The sequence below is a fragment of the Serinus canaria genome, chromosome 3 (genome assembly GCF_022539315.1).
Source record: "Serinus canaria isolate serCan28SL12 chromosome 3, serCan2020, whole genome shotgun sequence".
Classification (NCBI taxonomy): Eukaryota; Metazoa; Chordata; class Aves; order Passeriformes; family Fringillidae; genus Serinus; species Serinus canaria.
Window position 1 is genome coordinate 47,975,647 of NC_066316.1, and position 10,342 is coordinate 47,985,988.

Consider the following 10,342-nt stretch of genomic DNA (forward strand, 5'->3'; position numbering starts at 1 on the left):
GGAGTTGACTGGAGTCTGATTTGGATTTTGGTAACTGCAGTGCTTGGAGACACTTTAAAATCATATAGACATGGATCTAAGCAACCTAATGTAAACTGCTCCTGCTTGAGTAGGAGTTTGACTAAGTGGTTCCTAGATGCACCATTCAATCAATGTTTTTCTATAATTCCATAACACTTTAGTTGTTAGCAATAGTAAGGACAAAGACATGGGTAAAAATAAAGATCTCTCAATGTCTAGACATTAACTATGTTCATCCACACTACCAGTAACTCTTAATGGAAGTCAGCTGTTAAAATTCAATACCATCTGTGCCTTCTACTATGCAAAAACCACCCAAACACAGCTTCTACTTCTCTAACTGGAAGATGTATTCTGTAGAGTGATACTTAGCTTTATTTTTTCATTTTTTTCACTTCAGTCATCTGTAAATTGACTCTATTACCTTTGATCTTACATTAATGGCATTGTATTTTCTCCAGTGTTTTCTTGAAGACTCAAATGATGCTTCATTCTATTTTAAATAATATTTAACCAGCAATTGAAAAACCCTGCAGTGTTTATCAGCTTCTCTGTATAATTTCCAGTTGTTTCAAAGAATCTTTTGCATCTGTGCTAACCACATGCATGAAGAACAATGAAAAACTAAGTGCTGGCTGCATCAACAGATTCAACATTTGTGATATTTTGAAACCTAAACACTTCTAACACTGATTTAAATACAACTCCTGGCAGTTTCTTACAAATAGTAAAAATTTTGTAAGTTAAAATTCTAATTTTTGTAATATTTTCTTACTTCAGATGAAATATGAATGGCATACATATCAATTTTAAATATTTAAGGACTACTCCTAATGTTTTTGTATCTTTTTTCTACTTCTACATCTCCATTTCCTCTTCTACACATTTATAGAGAAGGATGGAAATTTCACTTACTGATACCAATAATAAAGATATTCTGACACCATTCACAAATAAAATTAATGATAATTGCAATAATTCATAGAACCATAGAATGATTTGGGTTGGAAGAGATCTTAGAGACCATCTAGTTCCATCCTTCTTGCCATGAGTAGGGACACCTTCCACTAGACCATGTAGCTCAGAGCCTGTCCTCATTTCTTGCTATAAGATTTCTGAGTGCTTTGGGACAATAAAGGAATAATAAAAAAGCATAATTTTCAAATGCAACCACGAGATATGGAAGACTTACTTAGCTTACACTAAGACAGAAAATCACTTTCTACCACACTTTGGCATAACAGAGCATCCTCAGCATTAGCAATGTGGAAGACATGGAAACAATGCTACTTATGATTGAGATGCCTAAAATAAGTTGTAGAAGTCTAATGCTACTGCATCTCAGAAATGAAAATTCAATAAGACTTGGAAAATTCATAAATAACTGCAATTTAATTAGTCTCCAAATATACATAATAAATAGTAATAAATGAAAAAAGTCAGCTGAATTAATTAAAATACTGCATTTGAGTAACACTATTAAGAAGTTTGTCTATTACAAGAATTGAATAATGTAACTGTGAGAATTTTTTGAAAGGAACTGTAAGATACAAGGACAATGCAAATAACTGCTATTTCATGCTCAGGCTGTATGGGTTCATTGTACAACAGTATTTTTAAAACTAACTTACTGGCAGACTTCCTTTTAATCCTGTGCTAAGCCCCAGAGGAGAAAAAGGATGAATAAATTGCCAAATAAAATACCATGAAGTTGGCACTAATTCACCTCTGACCCTTAAAGCAGCTTCTCCAAGAATACTGGTATAATTGATATAGTGCCAAGAGAGGAAAGAGGGGACAGGCAGGATAGACAAGCACAACAGTGAAAATGCAGACAGATTGCAACCTAAGTTTTTCAGACACTTCAGATTTAATACAGAGACAGGAAACAAACCCACTGGAAATGTGCTCTCAAGTAATACAGTCATTTAGTCTGTAGACATGTGCACTACCACATTCTGCAAGCAAGATCTTGTCAGCTTGGTTAATGGAGTCTAGAAAGTTAGGAAGCAAATGTTTTCTTCCTAAACAGATAAATCTACTTGTAAATTATCTATGACCATTCCTTAGAGAGAGAACCCAGCAACACTGAAGGGAGTCTTCTCAAGAATTACAGAAGTATTTGTAAGTACGTTCAAACAGCATGAATACTCCCACCTTCCAATACTCATGTCGCTCTGGACCACCAGACAACAATAATTTTGTGATACTTTAGAAATCATGAATACACCAAAAGCAGTAAAAGTGTCACTTTCTGTGAATTGTTTCAACAGTCATAAAAAACGTACTTCTGTCCTCAGTAAAGATTTTATATTAGGAAAAAGAGGGCAGAGAACAAACAGATGCTTCAACTTTTTCTCCAAATCTGCCCTGCAGGGAAGCTACTTAAGATTTCTCTATTGTCTTCCAACTTCAAAGACAAAAGACTCCTTTGAAGACCTTATTTATAGCAGAAAGTTCTTTTAAACTATAATCACTGAAACGATTTTTTAAAAGTAGCATCTGAATATCTTAGAAACCCAGAACAGAAACCATGGTAACACTCAAGTTCATAAGAATCTCTAAAGGATACAGGAAAGTCTGGCCAAGTATCAGTAACTGTGGCAAAATGATTTGCTCTTTTCTTTCATACCTAGTGCCATTCTTCAGTACAGGAAAGAACAGAATGAATCACAATCAGGCAATTTAATAAGCAGCTAATAAGGTAACACAGTTTTCTCCTTAATATTAGCATAGTCAGTTAGCAATTACAATAGCAATTACAAAATAAACCCAAAATATGAGTGAGTAGTTTACAATACCTTGCCATTAATCTTATCTTGGATACTAGAGCCAAAACTTATAGGATTCTCTGCACAAGCAAAATCGTCTATGTGCTTAGAGCTCTCAGGTTTGGGGAGACCCAAGCCATGGATGCAGCTCAGGTACGATGGGCAGAACAAATAATTGTAAACCATCGATGTTGCAATCACAGTTGCTTGCAAAAGTCTAAGACAATAGGTTTTATTGTCATTTCACTTTTGTGTACTAGGGTAGGATTTCTTCCCCAAAAAGCACAGAGTACTTTCTGTGTAAGCAAGTTCAAACCAGAAAATTAAAGTGATGATTGACAGAAAAGATGAACACCAACTGATTATTCTTTATAGACATATAATTTTTAAAGAGATCTGCAATTCAGATCACTGCTTCCAAGTGTGATGTCCTCATTTCTAAACATAGCTGATGTCCCTGTAGGTGTCAGACAAACTGACCTAAGTAACTTGTCAAGAATGAGCCTCTTTTGGAGGCACACAAACACATTTTCTAAGAGAGATGGTTACCTAGCCTCACATTTAGCATTGCCATCTAGAAGTCCACATGTTTTCTCACTTATATTTGCCTTCACATTAATGGAAACCAAGTTATTCCTTCTTGGTTTGCTTTCCAGATTCGGGGAGGCAGAAGAAAAACCCTAAGTGCCAAATCCTAAGTGTAAATTTTACGCAATAGCATGCCTTGGACATTACTTGTAAGAAAAATTAATAGAAAATAGTAGTTTAGAAGCCCTGTAGGTTTTAAAACTTTAATTTTTTTGTTTGCTCTCTTTGTTTTCAGTCTGATTCCATTTGTCGTGCTAAAAGTATTGTCTGTATTCTTATCCTTGTAATTTTAGAATTCCAGCTAAAATTGAGTATCTTCTGCTGTTTAGATCCATTTATACCAACTAAACCTTTTTGCTATATAAAAACTTGAAGTCAGAAATTGAATATAAAACACAGAATCAAGTAATAGACTTTTGCCATGTGTTAGGAAAAAAAAAATGAAGATGTATTCAAAAAACTGGTGACAAATAGACTGAGAAGTAACTGAATACCTAATATAGATCACAAAGGATTTGTTTTATCTTGTGTGACAAAATCTATGTAATGCAAAAAAAAAAAAAATTCTTTTTTCTTGGAGGAATTCCAAAATTAAAATTTAACCTTCATGCTCATAGCAAGTTCATGTACAATGTTAGAATTTTGGACCCTGATCCTTCAATTTTTGCATTCCAGGAAGAATAGTTTCCATTGCACAAACTACCATTTATAAACTGCTCAAAGACAGAAGTAAAATCAGGTGGCATCATATACTTGAGAAACAATATCATGTATGCGCTGCTTTCAAATGGTAGACCAAGACCCTGTAGACTGCAAGAGCAATGCCAGAAAACCCAGAATATCATTTTCTGTGCTGAGAGGCAGCTGTAGTGAAAATTCTCTGCTCCTGATTCTATGGAGCCAAAGATCTGCTATAAAAATGCTTTTAATACAGAATGGAGAAAAATACCTTTTACTTATTTGAAAAACATTCTTCATAATGGAAGGTATCAGATTGCATGGATGTCATTCATTGGACAGTCTTTCACATTCTGCTGCACTGGAGGTCACTTAAACATTTAAAGACACCCTTCAATTTTTTTTTTTATTACATTCCCATGAGTGGAACTTTGAAAATTAATTCCAAGAGAAGCCTGCCAAGGCAGAAACACTATATTATCTAGATCTTAAATGAGCCCTTGTAAGGTAGAGAAATAAAAACAGTCTGCAGAGGTGGGCTTTCTATCCAGTATTACAGGTGGAAATATGATATACACTACCTAGATAATGTTATAGCAAGAGCCTGAAATGAGAAGTGTCTTTTCCGGTCATTTTCAGGTGCCAGTCTCAGCCAAAAGAAGAGATATCTGATGGACTTTTCCAAGATGGGTATGGCTGACTCTGAGTTGCACTCCAGGTGGGATTGTTAGCTGCTCCAAATCCTTTGAGGTTAACTGGTTTCAAAAGGTGGTGGTGACAGGCCAAGTGAACAGACTGCCACAGACAGCAAGGGCTTCGAGCCGTATCTTGCAGTTTTCCACCAAGTCACAGATTTGAGAGCAAGTAACATCTACATCCAATTTGCAGGTCAAATTTTTGTCTGATCAATTTGCTCTTCTTCCAACTAGCAGCAAATGAATAAGTGTTACAAGCTTATAAATTGACATTGCTTTTGACACTAAAGTTAGATACTCAGGTATCAAGTAGAAGAATATGAACTGCAGAGCATTGCTTCTTTGTTGGCTTCTGTAAAAACCTCTTGTGCCTTCTGTACGGCACCTGAACAATTAACCAAGAGCTAAAAGCCTCTGCATGGCAGAGCATACCAGTACTTCTGAGGATTTAGGCCAACTCATTTAAAAAGCACTTTGCATGCATTGTTAAGAGTATCAGGAAATCCCATTTCTTCCATGTTGGTTACAGAGAATTCACAGAAGATAAAGACCATTCTTCTTAAATAGATAAATAATCCCTGGCAAACTGAGTCTCTAACATTATAATTTAAGAATGCTTTCTAGTTTCAAAGAACAATTATTAGTATTTTTCTTTTGACAGTACATTTTCTGCCATGCAGTTCTGCTGAAAGCTGCTTTTCTCCATCACACTGTTCTTTACACTGTTCACTGCAATAGAAGTCAAAACTCCTCTTGCACACTCTGATTTACCATCTCCAACCAAGGGCTCATGGAGTGTTTGCCTGTAAAATTTTCTGACAGTGCTTTGAGTTTCATGGAAAGAAAAACCTAAAACTAAAATCAGTAGGGAGTACAGCATTTAGTGTGATATTGCCACTAGTAAATTACTTAATATTTTCATGCCCATGAGTCCATGAAGTTTGAAATCTACAGATCAAATAAGCTGAGCTCTCAGGGGTTCCTTGTTTTAATTAGAATTAACTAGGAAAATTAATTTGAATACATAATTTTCTAATTAACATGTAATCTAGTTAATAAGAATTAAACTTATTGGTCAGTTTATATGCTATTCTAGTATGCTTCTCACAATTACCTGGGGGAAAAAATACATTATCTCACCACAAGGCATGAAACTAAAAAGAAAGTTAAGAGTAGAAGGGAGTACCAAAAAAAGTATCAAAAAAAGAAACAAAAAATTGACTATCCAAAGTTGTACTGCATTTACACACTAAAAAATTTTGTTTAATGAAGCACAGGTACCAAAAGCAAGAGCCTAATTTTTCTGGTCAGAAATTCTAGGTCTAAATTAGAATTTTTTTTTTTTCTGTGATACTAACAAAATTACTACTCTCAGAAATATGAGTTACTTACAACAAATAGACAACAAAAAGCAAAAAAAAGAAAAGTGGTTCTTTCCAGCTTAAGAAAGACAATGCAGAATCTTCAGGAACATCTCTAGCTTTAGTCAGGTTAGAATTTAGGTATTAATACAATAGTACAGTACTACAGCTCGCAGATGGTCAATGATGCAATAAATAATTTCTGAAGAAAAATCATGAACCTAAGATCACAGCACATTTATTCACTAACACTGCTGTGTCTGAGGAAAGTATGTATCTACAGGATGGTACCACTCGCTCAGCGTTTCAGATGGCTAAATTTTAAGGTACATAGATACTTTTCCCTTCAGTAATGCTGCTGTATTTTCTGGAATCCTGGGCCATCACAGATTTATGTTGTGCCTAAATTATTTGAGAGAGCAGGAAATGCCTTCCAAAAGGCTACAGACAGGCATCCATACCAAAACAATTTTTTATCTTTGGATTGCAATTAACAGCATGCTAAAGGAAACCATGATGTCAAAACATCCTCAGTTTTGTCAGGACAGTAGCTGCAAACTGGAGATGAGCAACAATAGCTCCAGATGCACCACTCACAGAGTCTCATGAAGCCTTAAATGGCTTTGGTTAGAAAGGATCTGAACTGAGCTGTTTGAGACAGAAGAGCCCAACAAGTTACCAAAAATCAGCCTTGTAGTGAGAGTATAAAATCTTGTAATATGTTACCAGTAAAAATTGTAAAGCAGATTATGAATGCAGTGACAGTTTAAAATTTTTCATTCAAATCTTTTCCTTGTAAAGTCCAGTGAGTAGCTGTACTGGGTTCAGCTAAGTTTGAAGTAAATTTCCTCAGAGCAGCTTGTAGGGGGCAATATGTTTTAGTTTTGTGATTAAAACAGTGTGAATAACACAGTGATATTTCAGTTATTGCTGAGCAGTGACTACACAGAGTCAATGCTTTTTCTGTTTCTCACACAGCTCCAACCAGCACATAGGCTGGGGGGGCACGAGAAGGGACCAGAGGGGACTCAGCCCAGACACTTGACCCCAACCAACCAAAGAGACTTTCCTTACCATATGTTGTCATGCTGAGCAATAAACCTGGGGGGGAAGAAGAGGGAAGTAGAAGATTCAGAGAGATATTTGTCTTCCCAAGTCACCATTATGTGTGATGAAGCCCTGCTTTCATGGGGATGCCTGCACACCTGCCTGTCCATGGGAAGCAGTGAATTAATTCCTTTTCTTGCTCTGCTGTTTACCTATTAAGCTGCAACAAGTGTTTGCATTTTTACCCAGATTCCTGCCCTTATCCTGCTAGGGTTGATCTCGTAAGCAGTGTGGGTCAGAGCTGCCAGATGGGGTCAAACCATGACACTTGAAACTAATTATATTTTTAAAAACAGCCCAATTTCCAATAAATTGGGCAGAATTAACCATTAAATGGGTACACCTAATTAAAAAAAAAAAAAAGCAAAATCAGGGCTAGTATCATCAATGTCTTTTGTCCAAAACATTCACTCTGTTTCAAGTCTCCAGCAGAAGGTATAACCTCCAAGCCACACTCAGCTCTGACTGCAGCTCATGCACAGTCAAAAACAAGCATAAGCACCTCCATAGGAATGGAGATTTTACCATAACACAGCAACCCTTTCTCTCAGATAAAACATTTTGCAACATATATTGCAAGTCAAAGATGTACCACTGGGCTACCCCCTCAGACCACAAACAGAACAGGAGTACTGCTTGGGAGAATGAGTGAACTGTAGCCCAACACTTTTTCTCTAACAATACTGCAACTGAAAACCTTTATGCAAAGAGCATAAAGGCATATCTAGTATATCTGTCAAATAATTTTGCAGACTATAAGTATTTTTAAGAATAATGCTCAAGCACTTCCCATGTAGTTGCTATGTATTTACATAATCTTCAACGGGTTTCTTTTCTGCAGGCTTGTTCTCTGATTCCATGTAAATTTTTAGTGCCCATTAAAACTTACATTAACCAACATGAGAGGTCCACTAAAAGCTTCAAGCTCAACTACCATGCTCTTACCCACAGGTCATGAGTTCTTACCATTCTCAATCTTCAGCTTATCTAAAATACCCAAAACATCAAAAAAACAATCTGGTCAGTCTATATTCTCTAAACTACCAAACCTAAAGAACAGATGCCGGCAGTGGATAAAACCTCACTCACAAGCCATGGCTTAAACCTTATTCTAGGCCTATGGGAATTGAAGAATGAACTAGCAATTCCACTATTTTTTCCTGCTCTTATTGTCCCATCATTTATTCTTAATAACAAACATTAGGTAATCCTAGGCATTGGTGCAGCAACCTGCTACTGATTGCAATCAACCAGGCATACAGCTAAAAAACAATTTCTTCCAGCCAGTGCAGGCTTCAGCCTGTCTCTGCTGGTCCTTAAGGATACACCAGCAGGATACATATTAGTTAGTGACCTCTTTAAAAAGTACTCCAGCATTGCTCTGACCTTCCCCTATATACACTGGTGACCTCTGTGCCACAGTTACCCCTAAATCCCTTGCCTCTCTTGGCACTGACCATTAACTCCTCATTTTTGTCCCTAATAGCCCAAACCCTAATTGTGATGGCTGCTGATGACTTAATGCAGAAGATGGGGCTGGATGCCATAGAGCTTCATCAAATTAATTTAAAAGCATTTTAATTCATTATCCATTCTTACTAGCCAGAATCTCTTCCAGTGCCACCAAAGACATCAGCTCCTTTTCACCATAACTGTTGAAATCTGGGAAAGATCAGATTCTCAGTAGCCTCTAAGAGTGCAATCCAGAAAAGCTGTAAGGGCAGCAGTTCTTTTGAGCTCTTCAGTCCATCATCTCCAGCAGCTGCCTAGCTCCTGAGGGAATCGCTATCCAATTAGAAAGCAATAATGAAGAGAGACCCAAGGGAGTATCCTGCAGTGACCCAAGGGAAGTCTGGCTAGCAAGTCCAGAGGAATTTTCCTGCCTTCTCCATATGTTTCTGAGGTCCCACTCTAACGATGCAATATATCCACCCATAATCCTGATTGACTTTCCACGGTGCAGATGCACTGTCCTGACTGGTCTAAACACTTGTGGGGGAAAAAAAAGAAGCCTGATTTCACTAAAAATTGAGAAAAGTAATTTTAAGGTGATCAAAATACATTGCACAGATGTTTGTACACATTATTCTCAGAGGATTTCTGCATTAATTTATCTACAACAAATGAAATTATAACACTAATTCTTTTTGGAAAGCACTGACAGATTTCAGGATTTTTTTTACAAATTGTTTAAAGAAAAATTATTATTTTTCTTTTTTCTATTACTTCTGTTTTGATTTACTATTTTGATCATTAGAGACATATAAAAAAACAAGTCACATTTACTATCAGGAGGACAGCATTAGTCAAAAGACAAAGTATTTTTAACATTTTTTGTCCTTGCAACTGCAAGCTTTGTTCTAAAATAAAACAAAAAACCTATCTTGCAATTACAAGAGAATACTAAACTTAGAAGGCAACATTTTCCCAGGCAGGCTGCAAATATCCATTTCTCTTTCAAACACAGGAATAGTTACATTACTTATGTTTTCATAGATTTAGACAAAATTTTTACAGTAATTATATCTGCCTCATAAACATCCTGAACAAGCTGGGTAAAAGAATGAACAGAATGAATGAATATCAAAGAGAATCAGAGAATATTCTGAGTAGGATCATCAAAGTCCAACTCCTGGCCCTGCACAAGACATCCCAAGAGTCACTCCATGTCCCCAGGAATGGCGTCCAAATAATTCTTAAACTCTCTCAGGCTTGGTGTTGTGAGCAACTTCCCTGGCCAAAACAACAACAACAGAGTTACTAAGCAAAGGGTGCAGTGGGGAGAAGGAACTAGATACTGGCAGCCTGTAACAGAAAAGTTGGCAAAATGAGAATCAAGGTGTGAAATATAAAGTAGAAATATGAAAATATAAGAAACTATTGTGTAGAAAAGGCTGTGTAACTAGATATGAATTAAGTACAAAGGAGCATTTGAGACTGACTTCAGGAGAGAAATAAGTGATACAACTGAAACCTTCATGTATGGCAAGAAAAAGAAAAAGAAGCAGAGGCCATGAGCACATACATGAGATAACATTTTCATTTAAATCCCAACAGCACCATGCATTCAGGCTTACATTAGGATGAAGAAGCAGCTAACACCATAGGAACAGAACTCACA

General features: G+C 36.4%; 1 protein-coding gene across 1 annotated transcript in view; it reads right to left on the reverse strand.

The window, feature by feature from the left end:
• The window catches only part of ADGB (androglobin), a 90,013-nt gene extending 87,821 nt beyond the window's left edge, over positions 1-2,192 (reverse strand). The window contains exon 1 of the mRNA XM_050971881.1: positions 2,179-2,192. Within this exon, the coding sequence (XP_050827838.1) occupies positions 2,179-2,192 (14 nt within the window). The remainder of the gene's footprint in view (positions 1-2,178) is intronic.
• Positions 2,193-10,342: the final 8,150 nt, after the last annotated feature.